The 21,868-nt window shown below is 38.7% G+C and overlaps 1 protein-coding gene and 1 long non-coding RNA gene across 3 annotated transcripts in view; one reads left to right on the top strand and one right to left on the bottom strand.

Moving 5' to 3' along the window:
- Positions 1-21,868, bottom strand: part of myom3 (myomesin 3) — a 71,928-nt gene that overhangs the window by 18,959 nt on the left and 31,101 nt on the right. For both annotated transcript variants that reach the window (XM_080308058.1, XM_080308057.1), the window contains 7 exons: positions 19,562-19,761; positions 17,406-17,459; positions 13,389-13,516; positions 6,379-6,562; positions 3,987-4,161; positions 3,221-3,342; positions 1,096-1,283 (listed from right to left, as the gene is read on the bottom strand). In XM_080308058.1, the coding sequence (XP_080164184.1) occupies positions 1,096-1,283; positions 3,221-3,342; positions 3,987-4,161; positions 6,379-6,562; positions 13,389-13,516; positions 17,406-17,459; positions 19,562-19,761 (1,051 nt within the window). The remainder of the gene's footprint in view (positions 1-1,095; positions 1,284-3,220; positions 3,343-3,986; positions 4,162-6,378; positions 6,563-13,388; positions 13,517-17,405; positions 17,460-19,561; positions 19,762-21,868) is intronic.
- LOC145431837 (uncharacterized) lies at positions 7,753-8,934 on the top strand. Its single transcript, XR_013912141.1, has 2 exons — positions 7,753-8,094; positions 8,686-8,934. It is a non-coding gene; the product is annotated as an uncharacterized LOC145431837 (long non-coding RNA).

A 21,868-nucleotide genomic window follows, 5' to 3' on the forward strand; every position in this document is an offset into this window, starting at 1 on the left:
TTGACTATAAAAAGGGGATGAGCTCTATTTCCCAAGGAAGTTGAGATCCTTCAACATGTACAGCAAAATATTGGAGATCAGTCAGCTGTGGAAAGTGCAGTCTGCTTAACTGTGGTCTGCTAGAGAAGCATCGTAAAACCTGGTGACAACAACAGACTGACTAAACTGATCAGGAAGACCGACTCTGTGACTGGCTGTAAACTGGACACTTTTAAGGCTGTGGTGGTGACGAGGTCACTGAACAAACTGCTCTCCATCATGGATAGTGCTGACCACCCTCCACAGCACTTGCTGGACAGGCAGCAGCCGCACCCCTTACCTAACAGACTGATTCAGCTTAGCTGCCACGATGATAAGCAAATGCAATAACACTACAATCCAACATATCTGTCTGGCACGTAATCATGTTTCCTTTCATTTACAAAAAGTATTGACATTGCTACTTTGTCAGGGTAGCTGTAGCTCAACAGGTAGCGCAGGTCGTCTATGCATTGGAAGGTTGCTAGTTTGATCCCTGGCTGCTTCAGGCTGTATGCCAACTATCCTTGAGCAAGATACTAACACCAACTTGCACTCGGATGCATCCATCTAAGTGTGGAATAAAATGTTGAGATGAATGGGTTAGTGAGTGCTCTGGTAGAGTAGAAAAGCGCTATACAAGAACCAGTCCATATATTCTTTTAAAAAATATTTTACACTATTATTATTATTATTATTAATAATAATAATAATAATAATAATAATAATAATAATAATAATAATAATTATTATTATTATTATTATTATTATTATTAATAATAATAATAATAATAATAATAATAATAATAATACTATATTCTCTTGTGACATAGGAATTTCCCAAAATGGGTTAAATAAAGAATTTCTAATGTTAACTTATCATTTTAAATGGAGAAAAATGGTCTCTTTAAAAACTGCATTGCAAAGTCTGCTCTGCTTTCTGTGCCAGTCTGGTTGACAGCAGACATTTCACTGAAATCCCAAAACTGTGCCTGTGTCTGTAACTGTAACCAGACCATCACCTAAGTCAGCACTTAAATTTCAGAGAAATGGTCCAAAACTTTCAGTATTACCCACCTTGAACTGGCGCTCTTTGACAGGTTTGACGTTGACCTCTCTCCATATTTCCATGCCCTTTTCCTTCTGGTCCAGATAGTAGCCACGTACAGGGCTTCCCCCGTCAGAGAACGGAGCCCTCCAGCCCAAAACCATCTCTGACCCAGTGCATAGCAGAAGGACGATGGCAGAGGGAGCAGAAGGAACATCTGGACAAGCAGAAGGAATTGGGGAAAAAAATACATATAGATGAGAAAGTCTCAGCAGGCACTCCTTCTTGCTAAATAGACCAAAAAATGCCAATAACTCTCTGGCCGACAACAGCTTCTGTCCAAATTTTCAATCTCACAACTCTAGGCCTACATTAGACTTTCTCCAATGATAACGAAATAAATATTCACCTCATATTCTATTTGACAAAAATGCATTCCTCACAAAGAATTGGATTCAAGCTATTATCCCACAGGTAATGGTAGAGTAGCAGAATAGATGTGAGATTATTCTGACAGTGAGTGCCAAGCGAAATGAGTCATAACTCTACTATACTGCAGGCTGCAGAAAGCATATTATCTGAGACTGCAAGAAGGGTCAGTGGCTTTTCATGTATAGTCAGTCTCTACCGGATTAGTCATTTGGTAGAGCTTACTTGACAAAACATATAGACTGTTATGTGACAGGATCACAATTTCCGTTAGATATGATAACAAGAGCAGTGAACAGTGATGTGCTATATTAATGCAAGCTTTGATTTCTCTGCCTTCTTTGTTAAATATTTCCTAAAAATGATTTTGCACTACCTAAAATGCTGCAACTATGTGGAGGACACCAAATAACAAATGTAGGGTGAATGTTGGAAGCCTTTCATTGTCCTGCTTTACAGTGCATATGCATTAACGGGGAGGACTCGTGAGGCTGCAAATGAAAACTACCAGTGAAAAACAAAAACCCATTCCACCAAGACTGAGTGAAAGCTGAGAAAAAGCAAAAAAAAAAAAAAAATTTAACTGTGATGAGAAGTTTACAAACACACATTATGGGCATGAATGTCATGATAATTTGGTGTTTTAATGATTGACCAGGTCAAAGAAATCCAGAGTGGAGTGTTTTCACAGCGTAGAACTTTAATAACTGAGGGCAGAAGTTTGAATTTGTTTTGGATTTTCTATAATCCACACATGGTCAAAATTATACATAGAGGCTGAAAAATACACATACATTCACTTAAATCTTTTAATAAGTGGTGCTGAAGGTTCTACAGTGTCTTTTTAAATGACAATACAAAGGCCGATTAACTTCACGTTATTGATCTTGATTGACTTCAGCTGGCAGTTTCTCTTTTCTAACATTGAAAATGATTTATTAGACGGCACTTATTCAATTGACCGATCAGATCCATGGGGAAATCTGAGGATTTCAGTGAAGATCTAAGCAGAATTGCAGATTTAAACAAGTTGTGAAGGAGCCATTTGTAAACAACTGCAACAGATTCTAAGATTATCAGTAAAAACAACTGTACATAAGTACAACTCATTTGGATGAATCATCACTTTGCTTGGAAGAAGACTCAAACGGTCACCTTCAGGTGACAGGAAACTGATTGGGATGTTCAAGACAACCCAGGAACCACCGAGTCTCAAGCCACAGGAGCTGGCACTGCTGGAGGTCTACATCACCATGGAGAGGATGTTGACTAAGACAGAAAACCCTGCTCTAAAATCAACACCTTGAAGATCAACTGAAATGTGTAGCTGCCCTTAGGCTAACTTTACACTTCACTAACGGCCTTCTCAAAGCCCTGGCCTCAACCCTATTAAAAATTTGTGAACTCCACTTAAAAACCAAGAAGCCAACCAATTTAAACTCCACCAATTCTGCCAAAAAGAGTGGTCAAATATCCAGGTTGAATTATGTCAGATGTTAAAAGAAATCATTAAAATCTCCAAATTATTATGACATTCATGCCTATGATTAGCATATGCATATCACAACTGTATACCAAAGAAACCCCTGAACATACTCAGCACTCACTGCCATTTAAACATTATAATATAGTGTGAGTGCTCTGAGTTAGATGCTCAATAACAGAATTACAAAATATTTACAAAATATTTAGTATTTTATGTTTTTGTCTGGCAGGCATGCTTACGAATGGCTGATTTGACCATGATGGGTTGAGACTCATCTGAATAGCTGCTGTTTCCTGCTCGGCTCACACACTTTACTCTAAACACGTAGTCCTTCCGAGTCTTGAGGCCATGGACTGTAAACCTGAGGAGAGATTATGTTCAAATCACATATATTGCAGTTGTGCATTTTCTATGATATTCATTTCTATTTCTTTTTGACTTTATGTTTTTAATTCAGTTCATTTCCAGAGTTGATTTGCTGATTTCAGTTAGCTTTTGCAGTTTGAACATACTTAGTTGTAGTCTAATTTCAGTGTAGTTTTAGTCTTTTTAAGTATTCATGTGAGGTGGGCCAGAGGCAGGATTTAGAACAATTACTATAGATGTAAAATGAAAAGAAAGAACTTTTTGAAAGCAGTCTCTTAGGTGTCTAAAGCCTCAATAAATATTCCCATCAAAGGCTCACCAGACAAGCTGTCATAACAAATTTGACCAATGCTAAAAGTAAGACTAAAGAAATCTGAAAGTAATATTGATGTTATTTTCAGTGTTTCTGCTAAATTAAAGAAACATCTGTTTACACTTAAAAAGTTTGTGTTTTATTTTAATTTAATTCAATTTCTTTTTATATCCACTGTGAGTTTTAATATTAGTTTTTGTTAACTATAATAACCTTTATTTATCATGCATATCACTTATAATTATCTGGAAATGGCCTATGAAATGAGATCATTTTGACTGTCACTATAACTTAATTTTATTCATACTAACATTTTACCCACATACCTGTTTTTAGCAAAGGGCTTGTTGTTAACTGTCTTCCAGTTGTGTTTGCCAGCTTCACTGTAGTACAGATAATATCCCAGGATGCCGTTTTTGTCTTTGGGCTCTTGCCACTGCACCAGCACAGAGGTGTCTGTGTCTCTAATTGCCATGACAGAGTGAGGTGGAACTGGCACAGCTGGTGGGAATCAGATAATAAACAAAAAAAATATCAACTAAAACCACGAAACTTAAAATGGTAAAAGGAAAACTGACTACAAGATAGAAAACACCTATTTTTCTGTCAATAATCTCCTCAGGAGTTGGCCCACAGTAGAGCTTGAAGTAACTTTGTTGTTTTCTATACTGAAATAATCTAGAGTAGCATTATAATTCAAGGACTCTATCATTGCTTCCCTGTCTTGTTTGTCTTGTGTATACACACATGCACTCACACACACCTACACTTGATCTACAGGTCCTAGAAATGCCTGTGTGGGCTCTCTCTGGGTGATTCTAACACTGGCCAAAGGCGTGATCATGAATGGTTGTCTCTCCTTATCTCTCTGATAACCAACCTGTCGAGAGCGTACCCTGCCTCTTGCCCCACGTCAGCTGGGATAAACTACCACACAACCCTGAACTGGATAAGAGGTAGGAGATGGAAGGACTTATTATAATTTAACTTCTGGTTTCATAATATAACACTGGCACCCCTGGTGTTTAGACTGGTTCTAAACCTTGCTTTCACCATGCAGCTTTAAGCCACTGGGTATGAAATCTTCTGGGAAAATGAAAAATCACTGTGCAACCAAAAAAGGAAGATGACTTTTGTTTTTCCCAGTAGCTACTGGCAGTTTTCTGCACATAAAACACTGGATTCTATAGGGTGCATAGTAATAACTGTAAAAAATCTACCCTTAAAAGGAAAGAAAACACACTACTGGTATATAAGGCAGAGAAATATTATTTTACGTGGACTTACAATATCATTACTTTTTACTGCTACAGTTACATATCACATATTCTTGGATTTAACAAGTGATATCTGCCCAGCCAACCCTGGTCAGTGTTTCTGGGGCAGGTCTGCCAAAAAGTAAATGAATAGACTCATCATATATTCATATATAGGTACAATATAAAATTATACCTATTGTTGTGCATCAAGATATTCACATTCTGATTTTCAGACATGTAGAGGACCCCTTTTCTCTTTTTCTCTTTTATTTATGGGTTGTTCCAAAACATCTGCCACTTTGCAATGAAATGTTTTTTTTTATACAATAATCCATTTCATATGTGGGAAACCTTAGAGGTTATCAAAAACACCGCTTTACTTTGTTCCACCTCCACTGGGGGTACCTCCAAATTTTGGGAACATTCCACTGAACTAAATATTTTAAGAGGAAGAAAATGCACTCAACACATTTGTTAGAGCACAAGGGTACATACAAAGTTGTTCAGAACCACTTACTGAAAACTTTACTTTTTTTTTGCAAGAAACTTTCACGAATTCTATGAACCAAGCACTGAAGGAATGAAAATAAAAACCTTAGCACTAATTTCAGGTTTTTTTTCTGTTAAAATAAAAAAGTAGTGCATGGCCATGTTTCAGTATTGTTGTTTGGCTTGCTTCTGCTGTGTTGTTGAATTGATACATTCAATCACATTGAGAAAAGTAAAAATAAGGCAGGTAGGTATTGCTTATATGCTAAAAATAGGTCATTTTAGGTCATTGGTAGGCATGTATGTTACCCCCCCCCCCCCACATAGATGTGTTCTAGGCAACTTAATGACGTTATATTATATATAATGCAAAATGTTTTGTAGTTTTGTAGATATAAATTAAATGTTATTCTGGTCAGATAAAAAAGGATCCAATGCTTTTATAATGAGTCTAAGTGCTAGAAACAGAACGCCTCATTTTATCCTGATGCTAAGTGGTTGCTAGGCAACTTGACCATGCAACAACATCAGATACCGATAAGAAGCAGCAGGGGCCCGAGAAGTATCTGTGCGCCAACATGCGAAGTCAGTGGCCAAAGACACTAACAACACAGACGAGGATTTGTGTGTTATGGTAATGTTATTAGACCCATAAGATACGTCTCATACTGTCATTTATTTAAAATGATAATTATATGGTTGATAAATTATTCCTATCGAGCCCTCAATATTGTACTGTGATCTGTTCTCAATAAGAAATCCAGATAATCTATTAAACCACTGAAAACCGAGATAAATATAGCCACATCATTTCTCTTGTAAAATTACTGTATGAGTGAACATGTAGAGTAGGAGAAATACAGTTCAGTGTGGAAATGCTGAACAATGACGGCACTCTTTAAAATCTAAGTGACCTTTACAAGAGGCAGAGTAATAAATGGCTACCGGTACATAACATATTTAATCTCACCTTGTGCCTTTCCGAGGGAGATCGGTGTGCTCGGCTCAGAGGGATCACTGACACCATACTTGTTGACTGAACGCACTCTGAAGTAGTACTGCTTGCCCTTCACCAGGTCAAATACTGGGAACCTGGGAGAGTTTACCACCATGTCCAGACTCACCATCTCCCAGCTGTTTTTTCCTGTCAGGGACTGAAACAGGTGGGGAATTAGATTAATTTCCAAAGTGCTGTCTATCTCAAGGACATCTTCATAATTCAGGATCCTTAAAATATGCAGGTGGATTCAATCTGCACAGTTTGGAGTGACAGACAGTGATACTTTGATTTAGAAAGGCAGAAATATGAAAAAAGGAACAATATGCCAGGAAAAAGTTAAAAAGAAGACAGATGGGTAGGTATGCAAATTGTAGACCGCCAGTTTGTCATCTTGAATTTTTTTCCTTTTCATCTTTGTCAATTAGCCATCATCATGCAGTGTCTACATTATAGGCTACATTAACGTAGCTGTTGTCCTGCTCTGTATTGCCATCATTTCTTTCCCCAAGTCTCCGGTGAGAAACGGGTATGTTCCCAGAGATCAGTGATTATAAAGTGCTTGCTCAAGGGCGAATATGATATTTGAATGTTCTCTTCATTATATAAGAGGAAGTGAAGCTGTAGACTTTTAGTAATTTCAGATGCCTGTGACAGATTTGACAGTTTTATTACCTCAGTAACTTATAAAGCTTCAATAAAGATCTATTTCCTGTAGCAGTTTTTTTGATTATTGGAGCTAGAAGCTGTTCAGTGCCTGGGCTGATATTAGAGAGCCTTTAGGCCTCCTACTATTGTAAAGGCCAGGGGCTGTCCACACACTCCAATATGTTGGAGAAAACTTTTTTGACATCCCCGATAATGCCTCTGAAAAATTTTTTTTTTTAAAGGTTGCTGGATTAGATGCATGACTAATTTTAAACCAAACAAAGCCTTTTAGATAACACATCCAGCCAACAACCAATCACTAGAAAAAATCTCTGCATGCAAGCAAAAAAAAAAAAACACAACTCCTGATGCCAGAATATGTGGCATGTAAGAGCAACATCAAGGTCTGCTTGTTTTTAATAAGATGGTAAAGTTTCAGCTAAACTGACAACACCGCAGTATATGTGGGTGTGTATTTCTTCTCCTTCTGTCTGTTTAATTAGTGCTGTTGTCAGCAGCCTGCTGTTAATTTGACTCACGTTCCAGCTCCGGACTTCCCAAACAAAACAAGGGGGAAGTACTGATGCAAGAACACTGATTCTTGTGTTCACTGGATGTGAAGGTATTACTAATTGCAACTGTGGTTAGCTGGATACGTGTAAATATTCATATATGAGAGAGCATTATATACACTTATACACAGCAAATTCAAAAGTGTTAAATGTTTTGGTGTTAATAGTCTTCTTGCAAAAGTAGAGTTAATTTTACTCTAAGCAGAGTCACATTCTTTTAATGTAACTCTGAGGTGTAAAATGATAGTAGTTAAAATCGAGTGTTAAAAATGAGTGTTTCTATGTCAAATCTGGAGGTGTTACAATGGAAACATTAACTCTTGACCTCTTAACTCTGAACTCCTAGAGGGGCTATGACACCAATAGAGTAAATTCACAGACTCCGCCCCCAGCACGGCTCCAATCGAAGCTGAAGCGAAGCCGTTTCAGAACATTTTGCTCTACATATTTGAGTTGTTTGCCATGCTTGGTAAGTCATTTTTTCAAAGATTGTTTCAATTATTTCTATTAGCTTTTACTTCTGTGGCTCTTTGGAGTTGAGACAAAGCTGTGTGAAAGGCATTAGCCATGTTGCTCGCTGATAGCATAATATTCTGTTTTAGCTAGCTGAAAGGTATTGTTTGCAGGCAAATACCACAGCCTTGAAAAAAGCTTGCATGTGAATTTTCAGTCAAACTTTTGGTCAAATACACCTAAAACAATGTCTAGAATGTGAAATGTTGGTATAATGGTGCTACTTGAAGCCTGAAAACGATCGCCCATGAAAAAAAAACGAGCAAACAGCAGTAGCTGACGTCCTGACTGGATTCTACGTTAGCATAGATCCCTCCAGAGTTTTGTGCACACGGTTTAGGTAAAAATGAAAAAGGTTGAGGTTTTACATTTAGTTCAGTATTACCTGTTGCCTGTGTCCTTGTCTTTTGGGAAAATACTTTACACAAGTAATGGCTCAAAGAGGATTCCTTTTTTTTTGTTTTTTTTGTTACTGTGCTGCAATTGTTTACTGGATTATTTGTGCCATTAATTAGTGTCAACTAATTTTTATTCAATCTCCGCACAGGATATGCTTGTGAAGATGGAATATGGGGGAGAGCAGAAGTGCGTTGAAGTTCCACAAAGGGATGAATGAAGGACATGCATATTGTATTGAAGAAATAAGTGATGAGAATGCTGTTATTTGCATTTACCATGTCAGACCTTTTGATAAACACAATTCTAATGAAAGTGAGAACATGTACACTGTTACATCTTTCAGAAAATGTTTTGAAATTGTGGTGCACAGTTCAGAATAAATGTTTTTCAAAAACCATTGCGTCTTTTTAGTAAATGTTTATTTCCAAAAGAAATTTCTAGAAGTTCAGAACAGTAAAATTCCCGCTTTTTAGAATGAATTAGAAGATAACTCTTACGTAGTTAAACTAAAATACTCTTTGAGAGTTAATATATAAACTCTTAACACCAAGTGTTAAATTATCAACTCCAAACAGATTTGGTGTTTAACACTAAATCAGAGTTAACGTACCAACTCTCCAAAAAGAGTTAAATTAACACTCTCTGGTGTGGACCCATATAGACACTTTAATAGTGTTGAAATCAAATCCGACAGTGTTAATTTGGACATGCTGGATTTGCTGTGTAAGAAACTTGGATTGGAGCCCATTTGCCTTCAGAAGTGTCTCAGGTCTTTGTGACTCGAATTCAACAAGGTACTGGAAAGATTCCTCAGAGATTTTGTCACGTTCCTGGGTCTACTGAACTAGCGTTTTAAGTTTTAGTTTATTTTGATGTTTATGTTTAAGTTCTTTAGGTTAACTAAGTACACTTGTTTATTAGATTCTCTTTGTGTTTTTCTACCCCTGTATTTAAGTTTCTCTCACCCTTTATGTGTTTCATGCTGTGTGTCTTATGTGTCAAGTTTGCATTGCTATGTCTGCGTCTCATGTTTCCTGTTTTATTTTGAAGGTCCGTGTCCTATGTCAGTGTGCTTCCTTTGTCTCGTTATGTCAGATTAGTGTCAGCTGTTTCCCCGTGTGTTTCCACATCCCCTAATTGCCCTTGTGTGTATTTAGTCTGTGTGTTTCTGTTCATTCATTGTCAGGTCATGTGTTGTCTTTTGTGCCATGTTTCCATATTCCTGGGGCCCATTCTTCGTACCTCGCTAAGTAGGTTAGCTGGATTTGATTGTTGACGATTTCGCGTGATCTTGGATCGTTCGGTTCCCCGAAGCTCATCCGGGACTTGCTGTCATAGCAACAGAGCCGTAAGCGTAAACCTGCTCGGGAGCAGGTTTACTTTATGTAAACAGGATTAGATCGCGGCCACGCAGGTATGTCCGCTTCATTTATACAAAAGCAACAGCGATATTCCACCACTGTTTCACCATAAATAAATAACATCAGTGTAACTAAAGATAATGCAGCACTTGATCCTTTTATTGATGTCACACAGATACATACAGGTCATTTCCTAAAAAAGGGAAATGTACTATTAACATTCTATTACATGTATGTGATTATTACAGATGTAATTCATATTTCAGAGTGGTAATTGCAAATTACTTCGTGTAATCAAGATGGGAGACCACGGCTATAAAAGCGAAGGTGGATTTGGGAAGTCTGTCGCAGCCATGTCCTGTCCGTTTACGCGAGCAGCCCATTGCGGAAGGTGCAAGATTGATGAGGAGAGTCCCCAGAATTCAGCGTATATTGCGGGATAGACAGGATCCTTTAGCTCAGCGCGACAGTGTGCTCATTGAGAGATATCGATATTCCCGTGAGGGTATTATTTACTTAACCAACTTGTTGACAAGGGGGTGCAGGACCACCACCTGTCTTTTTTTTTGCTCTGCCCTTTTCTTGGTTGCTGTTATGAACAAACAAACAGATTATTTCAGGGTCTCTTTCCAAGAGACGACAAGCAATATAAGTGATAAATATTACCATTCTGTAGAATATTCTTATATTTCACTTTTACTTGTTCCCATGTTCTAGTGGGTCCTGTTGTGGCTCTAATGTGAAAGGGGATATAATATAACATATTATAATATAATATAATGTAATATAATATTGGATAATATAGTGTGATATGATAAATCTACCCTACCGCCTACTGGTGTTGGCCAGAGGGGCCGATGGCGCGATATGGCAGCCTGGCTTCTGTCAGTCTGCCCCAGGGCAGCTGTGGCTACAACCGTAGCTGCCTCCACCAGTGTGTGAATGTGAGAGTGACTGAATAGTGGCATTGTCATGCGCTTTGGGTGCCTTGAAAAGCGCTATATCAATCCACTCCATTATTATTGTTATTATTAAATTACTTACGAGTTTAATTTGTCAGCAACTTTCTGCCAGCCCTCTCTCCTTGCTTTTGCAGCCTTTGCAGTGTTCCCTTGCGTTTTAATTAAACTCTGAAACTCCTGAAATCCCTCACTCAAGAGTTCTTGCTCTGCTGCCGAAAAATACCGAGCTGAGCGCGCTCCTTCGACATTTTCGCCGACCAATCAGAGGGTTGCCGATCAATGTTTCTACTATCGATGCGTAGCCCCTGTTGGGCCACCCAGTGATCTCACATTACTTCATCCAGCTGTACTAATCGTCAACAGCAGGTGTGTTTGGAGAACCGGATTAGCGAACTCACGGTTAGCGCGATGATTTGGTCTTGGATGTGTCATTTGATCTTGGATGTAGTAAGCGACGTACGAAGAACGGGCCCCAGGTATCTTTGTATCCAAGTCAGGTTTCATGTTTTGGTTGTTTTATGTTTATCTTTAGTTTCCCCAGTTTAGTTTCACGTCTGCCTTTTGTTTTGTAATGTTTTACCAACTTGAATAAACGGCTCGCTTTCTGTCAACATTAAAGGTTTGTTCCACGTTCCCTGGTGTCTGCATTTTGGGTCCTCTTTGTGAATTCATACAGTGTGTTGCTGCATACTGTAACAGAGTTTGATCCATATTGACGTGATAGCATCACACAGATGCTGCAGTTTATCAGCAACACATCCATGATTCAAAGCACAGCCATTTAACTCACTGTAGTATTAAAGAACCCAGTTTAGATGGCATGAGCATTGTGAAAATGTGTACACTGTGGTCATAGAGTGATAGACATGTGCTGTTAAGAAGCACCACACCATGTGGTCTTCTGCTGATGTAGCCAATGTGCTTCAAGGTCTGACATATTGATTGTTCAGAGAAGCTCTTCTGCATAACTTGGTTATAGGGAATGGTTATTTGAATTTCTGTTGCCTTGCTGTGAGTTTCAGCCAATGTCTTCTGGCCTCTGGCATCAACAGGATATTTCCACACAGAGAATTGACACTTACTAGACATTTTCTTTTTTTTTTCTTCAGACCATTCTCTTTAAACAACTGGGCTGGTTTTGTGTGAAAATCCAAGTAGATTTGCACTTTCTATAATACTTACACCAGCCCATCTTGTGACAACAACTATTCCATGTTTAAAGTCACTTAAATTCCCTTTCTTCCCAATTCTGTGATTGCGAGCATCTAAATGCATTTAGATGCTGCAATGTGATAAACGTAGATATATGAACTTGAAAAGATTTACTTAGAGTAGCCAGGTGAGTTTATATCTAATTGTAATTTAAATGTAGATATTTTTTAATGTCTTTTACCATAGTAGGTGCGTGTTTGTTCAGAAATCTTAAAGGTGTAGACGTTTTCTGGATCATCGCTTCCTTAAGATGGAACTATTAATCCAGCATCTACAGAGCAACATGAAACTTTTGTTGGAAACCTGAAGGTATAAAAATCACTGCTCTATCAGGTCTGGATTGCTCTCTGTCGTCTGCTGAGGTTTTAAGTTGCTGAATACTGTGGTTGCCAGCTAGATGCAATCATTGTATTCTGTTTGGTACAGAGTAGGTAAAGTACATCAAGTCTATTGTTGCTAAAAACAGCTGTATGCATGCTGCAGGCAACAATGATGTGTGATGCTATGTGACTCGAGACTGAACCAAAACACTAAAGCTGCAGTAAAATGGAAGCAATTAGCTGAAACATGATATACTGCTTCGTAAAGTGCAGAAGCTGCAGACTCTGGTGAAAATTCTGCTGGGTTTTCAACTTACACAGGCCCTTAATCTATAATTATGGAGTTAAGGAGCTTCGGCTCAAATGAATGTTTAACATTTTACTGCTGTCCATTTCCCACATATGCATATATTTTTAATTCAGAGGCAGGTCTTTTTAAAATGAAATAAAAGCCAATTTGTAAAACTTCACAGAAGGTAATCAGTCTCATTTCTCAGATTTGTAAATTAAACTGTATAAGTTTATCTCAATTATCCAGCCATCTTAGAAATCTAAAATCTAATCATGATATCCTCATCTTTCAGTTTTTCTCCTCTTCTGGCATGAACAGTTATCATTGCGATTTTAGTTTGCAGTTCTTCAGACAACATATCACATGACTTCAGATTAACCCTGACTCCCAGAGCAGGCCACTTTTTCAAATAGCGGATCAAAACAAATCAGCTTGATAATAAACCTCTGATATGTTATAGTGACCAGTTTCAAGTCGCTGTGAGGAGATTTTCTACTGGCTGCTACAAAGATTGGAGATGTTTCTCCAAGTTTAAATTATGTTCAGATGTGATTGATCTAAAAATGATTTTTAGTAGATGCACTAAAACTTCACTTATGAGCTCATAAGATGAAAGAAGTTTAACCAAGACCCTCGGGGAGGCCTGCAGCCAATCAGAGTCTTCTAAGTTGTTGTAATATGAATATTTATGTGCCGTGACTGACCCGCTCCACGTAGAAGGTGAGCGGCTCCCTGCCTCTGGGTTCAGGCTCGGTCCAGCTCAGCACCACGTAGGTGTCACTCACCTCGCAGGCGTGGACATTTGTGGGAGGAAAAGGAGCTTTGATTCGACCTAGAGAGCAAAGACAGGAGTAGGAGGCGGAGGATGACAAATGCAAAAGTTAGAACAAGGTCAATGAGAATGAAAATCCAAAAAAGTGTTGGCTGAGAAGCTGCGTTTGATTCTCTTTCTCTTAAAATGCTTTGCTGCTGAATGTGTGCACAGCACCTGGCTACCCCAGTCTCACCTCCTTTTCTAATACCTAAGTATAGCAGATAACATGTAGTCAAATACTTTCAGTGACACTCCAAATGATTCAAGGACAATAGAAGTGTTCAGGTTTAGCCAGAAGTGTCCCATCTGTCTCTGCACGTTTGTATTCCTTGTAGAGTTTGTAGAGCTGCAGTGTGGATCAGAGAAGAGCTCCACAGCTGAAAGAGTAGTGAAGAGAGAGGGATGGTAGAGGCAGCAAACCTTTGTTAGTATACAGAGGAGTATCTGAGCAGCAGGACACACTGTGCTTTAAAAAAAAAATTCATGTAGTGCTGCAGCAGTTACGGAAAAAACCATAAAGCCATGTAGTAAAATCTGCTGATGACAGACAAAAGCAATGATAGGCTCCTTAAACCCATTTTCTGGGAGGGGACTATTTTTAATGAATGCTGTGAAACTGTGAAGACATACACATATTTGTGTGGTATACGTGAAGAGAAATGAAAGTTTACTGAGAACACAGATATTATTAAGCAGGCTCATCGGTGGTTGTACGGGTTTTCTCAGCGGGGTAGATGAGAGAGTAATTATAACATATTTCACCTCCTCTATTTAATGCATGCTTGCATTTCTTTCATTTGTTGCTCCAGAAAGACAAGAACAGGCTAAAAGAACAACTAACACCAGTTTTACATTTATTATAAGAACCCAAAGATCCCTGATAGAGCTCTATAAACAAACAAACAAACAAACAAACAAACAAACAAACAAACAAACACAAGTACACAGTAAAAGCCAAGCCATCACTAATAACCCCACACATGTGCTTCATAATGAGCATAACAATGCCTCCAGGACTGAGTTTTAAAGCACAGGCTTGCACAACAAGCCAACAATACTTGGTAATCAAATGATCAAATATTGTCCATAAGAGGGATGTTAATCACAGTGAATATTTTTTGGTCTCTAAATGGTTTATGTACTTTGCAGCTTTACTGTTTTTGCATTTACATTTCTTTTGAACATTTATCTGTTTATTCAATGCTGTATTGTTTGACTGTTGAATATGCTAATTTAAGGGAAATGATTTGATTTTTGTGGCTCTTAAAATGCTTAATCAAACTCTGTTTGAAGCCAAACAATATAGTCATTTTAATGCACTCTTTTTTTTTTTTAAACAACCAAGCAGTAGGAAAATTATGTTTAATGTGCAGCTAAAATGAGCATTTAGGGACAGTAAGTGGAATGCACCTGATTGGTGAAGTCAGTCACCTGACCTCAGTTCAAAAGAAGATGACTGCAGCACATCTTTAAATGTCAAACATAAAAGTGTTTAGCATTTTATTATTTACACGTAATGATTCAACATGGCAGACTGAAGTTTTCTCCCATACGGTGTGTATACTGTACACAAAAGGAAATGAACAACAATACATGTCTGGGAACTGTGGCGAAGATTTCTTCCTGTTAAAATGGAGTTTTTTCTTCCCACTGTCACCAAGTGCATGCTCATTTTGGGGGGGTTCTCTGTAATATAGAGTTCTCTGAGGTAACCATTGTGACTTTGCGCTATTTAAATAAAACTGAAATGAATTTCATAAAACTTACAACCTGACATCTTTGTCTGCTAAGTGAAACCAATGCCAACTTTAACCTTAATTCTTTTTTCAGTGATCATATGAGGTCATTAAAACCCTGGGCTCCTATAGTCTTTGCACAGTGCTGATGAATATATGGCCTCAAACATAATGAATACAACATCGAGATTCAATTCAATTTCAATTCAATTTTATTTATATAGCGCCAAATCACAACAAAAGTCACCTCAAGGCGCTTCATAGATACAGAGAAAAACCCAACAATCATATGACCCCCTATGAGCAAGCACTTTGGCGACAGTGGGAAGGAAAAACTCCCTTTTAACAGGAAGAAACCTCCAGCAGAACCAGGCTCAGGGAAGCGCGGGGCCCTCTGCTGCGACCGGTTGGGGTGAGAGAAGGAAGACAGGATAAAGACATGCTGTGGAAGAGAGACAGATGTTAATAACAGATATGATTCAATGCAGAGAGGTCTGTTAATACATAGTGAGTGAGAAAGGTGACTGGAAAGGAAAAACTCAATGCATCATGGGAATCCCACGGCAGCCTACGTCTATTGCAGCATAACTAAGGGAGGATTCAGGGTCACCTGGTCCAGCCCTAACTATATGCTTTAGCAAAAAGGAAAGTTTTAAGCCTAATCTTAAAAGTAGAGATAGTGTCTGTCTCCCGAATCCAAACTGGAAGCTGGTTCCACAGAAGAGGGGCCTGAAAACTGAAGGCTCTCCCTCCCATTCTACTTTTAAATACTCTAGGAACAACAAGTAGGCCTGCAGAGCGAGAGCGAAGTGCTCTAATAGGGTGATATGGTATGATTTTGTAAATCAGGGTCCCCAAGATGAAGATCAAGCCAAGATTAGCTTGGCAGTTCAACGGGATCGATTCAAAGTACTTATGAAGCCACTTATAAAAGTACACTGTCATTTTTATATTTTGCTTTTGTTGAAATTAATAAAAACTAGCTAGCTGTTTCTCTCAGTTTACAGTTTTCCAATACCCTATTTTATCTACAACATATTTAACTTTAAATGCAACTCTAAATGTAAACTTACATAATACAGAAGACTTTGAAACTAGAGCTTGAGACCATAAACTCAGTAATAAGGAAGAGTTAGATGCCTTTTTTATTAACTACAAAAGTCACATCCTGTTTTGGTTGTGACTTTTTTAGCTCACTTTTCTAATCTGGAGGCTAGCCTCCCCTTTTCAGAAAGCCAAAATAAGGGAGAAAGTTTCCTCTTTCATTGAACTTAGAGACCATAATTTAGTGGCTCTCAAACTTTTCATGCCATGCACTCCACCTTCAAAAGTCAAACAAAGGTCAGACCTCCAAACGTCACAATTTTTTACAGATCATAAATAATAAAAAAGGGATCCAAGTTTAATTTTAGAGGAACAAAGGTCAGTGAGACAGCATTAGCAAACTACATACATCACATTCATTCGGCTTAGTTTCTCTCCAACCCTCCCACAGCTCTACAGCATATAACCTTTCAAATATTCTGATTCTTCATTCTACACACAACATACAATCTGGACAAGGGAGTGTCCGAAGTTATGTGTACTGCAACAGAGTCAGTCTGGATGGAGACTGATCTTAGAAGTTCAGGATGTTGCAGTGCTATGTCATTTCACTTCTGTTAAAAGCTGCACACATGCACTTCTTTGTTATACATGTATACACTCCTTCTGCTCTAAACCTCCTCTGGAGAACAGAATAAAGAGAGTATAAATGGACTCCCTGTGCTACATGTTTTAGATGGCTCCACAAACACAAATTCCTCCTCCCGCTTTCCTTTTTATCTGTCCGTGGGTTACATTGCCAAGGTTATCAGCCCTCTTCACAGGCATTCACACTAGCTCGAGCCATTATGTGCATTTACTAGGACACCGCCAGGGATTGTTCATTCTTTTCAGTTCTGTAAATGGAGCAAATGCTCATTGCTACAGTCATACAATTACTGCAGCTCATTGTTAAATATAATATGAAGATGCATTAAGCCACAAACCCCGAGGGATCCTGCAGGCATAAAGGAGGCACCATGCGTGCCGGTAAAACATGGATGCTGTTTTAAATCAATGGGGAAAATGTTCAAGTGGCTTGTTTTTCGGACAAAATTATGCACTGAAATAAAAATAAAGGTTCTCACCTTCCAGTTCATCTTTTGTGATAGTAATGGTCCTTCCTCTGTCCACTGTAACCACTGTGAAAGGAGAACAAAACAGATAGATATAGGTTGAAGATAGAGAGGATAGAAAGGAACGTGGTACCAGGGTAATGAAGTTATATATGAGCTTGCGATAACAATATTATTGTATTAATGTTAGAGGAGCAGCCACTGATAAGAAAGTCAGACTCAGAGAGACACAAAGAAGTGAGCTAGACCGACATGGGAGGATGGAGAGCAGGCCGGAGGCAAGTCAGCCTTCTGTCTGTCCTTCATCTGTGTTTAATGATCCACAGCATCTGACCAGAGTCCATCTGTCCTCCCAGTTACACACAGGCACGCACACACTCCACGATCCACATCGCATCTTATTAATTGCTCATTCCAACATTACACCGTTGACCAAACAGAAAAGCTTTAAAATACGTAATCTTTTAGGAAATAATGTGTTCTACCCCACAATGTAATTAAGAAGCTGTCAGAGAAACAACTGCAAAAGCCCGCGGCTCTACAAAGTGAGATCTAAATCTGCACACCTACATCTGTTCTCTCTGGTAGTGCTGATTTCCTTGCAGGTGTAACATGGCAACTGAGGCAGATGAGGTGAATAAACAGTAGGAACGAACTGATAATGCATTGTTGATGCTCCCTGTAGTCATTTGTAGATGCAGATGAGTGACAAATTAAAGGAAAAGCCTGAATAAATAAGTGGGGATACATAGTGCACGCAGATGCTTCCATGAAAAGGCGCAGGGGTCGCTCAATGGCTTGATGTGTTCGAAAATAATGTAAATCATATGCTGCGATCACAGTCAGCAACAACCTAACAGCTGCATACGATTTTGAGCCCGATTTCAGACAGAATTGCCCAATGATTAAGCTGCATTTCTATCTTTTTTCTGCCATTAGGTCCACTCTAACTAACTACAAGCGAGAGGGAACATATTTTTTCTCTAATCACTCACTGGAGACAACCATATCCACCTGAATCCAAAGGTATTTTAAGTTGTTGTCCTTGGGGCAGGGTGCTAGCTATGTAAAGTACCCCTTGATAACAGTGGTAAACCCACCCATTGTGCTGATTTGGTAGGCATTTGTCCTCCAATAGCACTTATGGAGCAACTGCATTTGCAAACCACAGTGCTTGATTATGTCTGCTATGTTTAGTGGAGGAATTTAAACTTTCTTTGACTCTGGCTCTCAAAAGACCATAAATTGAAATATGTAGAAAAGTGCTGAAACTTCAAGGATCTTTTCTAGGAAGCAGGAGTCTGTTCATGTGGAGCTATGAGTCAACAGCTCTTGTTTGAAATGTACTATATAAATAAAGGTGACCTAACATTAGTCTGAATGAAGGAAATAATGATACACTGACACCTTTTCACTCTGGCACACGCCATGTTTTCCTCTCATTACCCACAATGCAGCTTGAAAGCCAACAGTTTAGTCAGAGATTTAAGTCAGTAAAGTCCAGATGAAAATCTCAAGGTATGAGAAGAAATTCTTCTTCCTTCTGACTCTATAATCTTACATTTTTGGTTTTCAAAGTAGATCAACTTTCTCTAGAGCCAGAAAAGCATCTTTATGCATCTTTTGTCAGACATCCAAAAGTTCTACCAAAGAAAAACACTTTGATGTGTCATGCAAGTTCCCCCATTTTTACAAACCACATGAAGTACATGAACCTGACAGCTAACTGATAGGACAGTTTTAGTGCCTGTGATCTTACATCATCAAGGCTGCCCAAGAGACAAAATGACATCTTAGAGACTGGGAACATTTTCTTTATTTCTTTATCTTTTTTTATGAACTCAAACAATTAATTAATTATGATTAAGGAATAAATACAACTGCATCGCAAAGCCTGATTCAGTAATTTAAGGAATTTCAGGAGAGTGTTTTTTCCACTTGCTAATTGATCGGGGAAAGTTCCTCCACTTAAGCACTCATGCATATTTGTTGTGCATACTTTGGCATTATTTATGATATCAGACGCCAAAAAGACAAAGCTCTTGAGGTATTCTGCTGGTCAGGTTTAAATTTCACTCCACAAATAAATTAGACGATGCAGGAAAAACCAGCAACATTAACACATTTTAAAGCTTTTTATATGTCAGTGTTGATGTTTAATGTGTTACCCATAGTCCTGGTGTGTTCCAGGGGGTCTGCAGTGACGACGGGCTTCGTGGCTTTGGAGGGGCGCCCTGCACCGGCCTGGTTCACACTACGTACTCTGAACTGGTACAGAGTTCCTTCCTTCAGCCCAAACACTGGGTAATGGCAAATCTTTTGAATATCCACATTGCAGCGCACCCACTCACCCTGGCTGAGGTCACATCTGAAAAGGACACACGGTGCGAGGGAGAAGTCAGTCCTGAAAATACAGTAATAAAGAAAAAAAAATTGTACAAGAAAAACAAAGAACTAACCCATTGTGTTTGAACAACACTAGGTGCAGTCTGCGGGGTACAGTATTATAACACCAATTCTGAAACACTTTATCCCACATAACAGCCAGTATGTACGCCACAAAAGAGTATAATTGTGACCAGAGAGCATCGCGAAAATAACAAGGCTCCAAAAACAGAACAAAAATGTTTTTTAAGTACAAGTCCAGGCTCAAATTGTACGACATCAATGACAAACTGTTGCCACTTTTCTAACCAGACGGGGGGGTTGCTAGGGAACTGGGAAGTATCCTACACTTTGTTTCGTTGTTCAGTAACCAGTAGCGTTTAGAGCTGTGTGCTGTGACTAAAGAAGAAAATACACAAACGAACATGAAATGCAGAAATGCAAATATATGAGCACACATGTTCAGGTGATCCTGACTGACTGATTTTGGTGATAGCTCCAGTAGCTGTTCTCCTCAGAGAGCCTTTGAGTCTGCTGTTAACACACAGTTGAGGGTTGATAATTACCATGTATACCATCCATCTCATTAGGGCTCTGCCAACTTAATATGTCCAATTCAAATTCCTCAGCAGCAGAAGCACACAGAAGGGTTAGCAGTGTAGGCTTACTGTTGGTCACATGTTGACTTGCAGTACAGGAAATCACTGAGAGTCCAATCTAAAATAAGCATTTTAATGAATGCCAAATCAACGTGAGCTCACTGTAGGAGATCCAATCTCTGTGCTGGATATTTCTGGCAATGAAAACCTGTAATCTTTTCGTCAATACTTTTCTTTCGTTGTTTTACTGAATTCAAACATGCACACAGTCTGAAAAGGTAGCGTAGTCAGACTAATTGTCTCACAGTTCATCAGTTGATTAAGTGCCTGTTTAAATGACATAATCAGCTGTCATTTTAATTGATATTTAAATGACATGATAAATCACCAACCAAAGCAATGACTTAATGTAGAAGCTTAATGTAAAAATCAATATGAACACAATGAAAAAAACAAAACAAAAACAGTTCTGACAATCGAAATTTCATCAGTCAATTTTCAAGGTTAAAAAAAAGAAAGAAAAAGAAACCCTGACATTGCATTTGCAATATGTAAAAAACATGAAGGTGACTCGATGCCATGGTTTGCTGTGTGGCAGGCAGGATGTAGGACCCAAATGCAGGACTCACGGACAATGAAGGAGTGAACTAAAGAAGGCAGCATTATTTTGGCTGTAAATGACTCTTCATACAAAAAACAAAGCCTTAAAGCGAGGAACTAGAAATACGAACTAAAATCAAAACACTAAGACACTGGGAAGCTAAGGAACTAAACTGGGAAACAACTACAAGGAGCATGGAGGAAAAACACACAGAGTAGTTAAGGTACAACGTGACAGCACACTTGCTCAGTGTGTGTGAGGACTACAATACACAGGTTGAAAACCGAGAGCATGGAAACGGGTGGAAACACAGCTGGGACTAATCAGACGTAAGGAGACAGGAGTAAAGCAAAGCTCCAAACACTGAACACAGAACACAAGACTATCAAAATAAAACAGGAACCACACGACAGGCACAAGTGCACGGACTTGATACTGAACAGAGGGAACACGGAGCACAGGGACAGGAGTGACATGAGACACGACTGACTGGGGAACAAGAAAATAAACATGAAGACAGAACTAAACCTACACTGAACATAAAGGGCACATGAACAAAAACCAAGAACTAGAAATCAAGAAATACTGCAGAACTTAGAGCGCTAGAAATACAAAACAGAAACCACAACACTAACAGTGATAAACCATGATGTAATCAAAAACTAATAATAACACAAAACACTGGGTCACTAGGACCGTGACACTCTGTCTTCTGGACAGTGTTGTGTAATATAGAAAATGATAGGAAAAATTTGTCCGAATACAGAGGTGGGGTGTACCTCACCTCTAGCCCTGGGACATGCTCGGGTTTGTTGAAATCTAAAAGTGTGTGGACACATTTGGAAAGAAAGTGCAGATGGATGTGATTGCACCAAAGCTGTTAAATCATT

This window comes from Astatotilapia calliptera, chromosome 11, assembly GCF_964374335.1.
Source record: "Astatotilapia calliptera chromosome 11, fAstCal68.1, whole genome shotgun sequence".
Lineage (NCBI taxonomy): Eukaryota > Metazoa > Chordata > Actinopteri > Cichliformes > Cichlidae > Astatotilapia > Astatotilapia calliptera.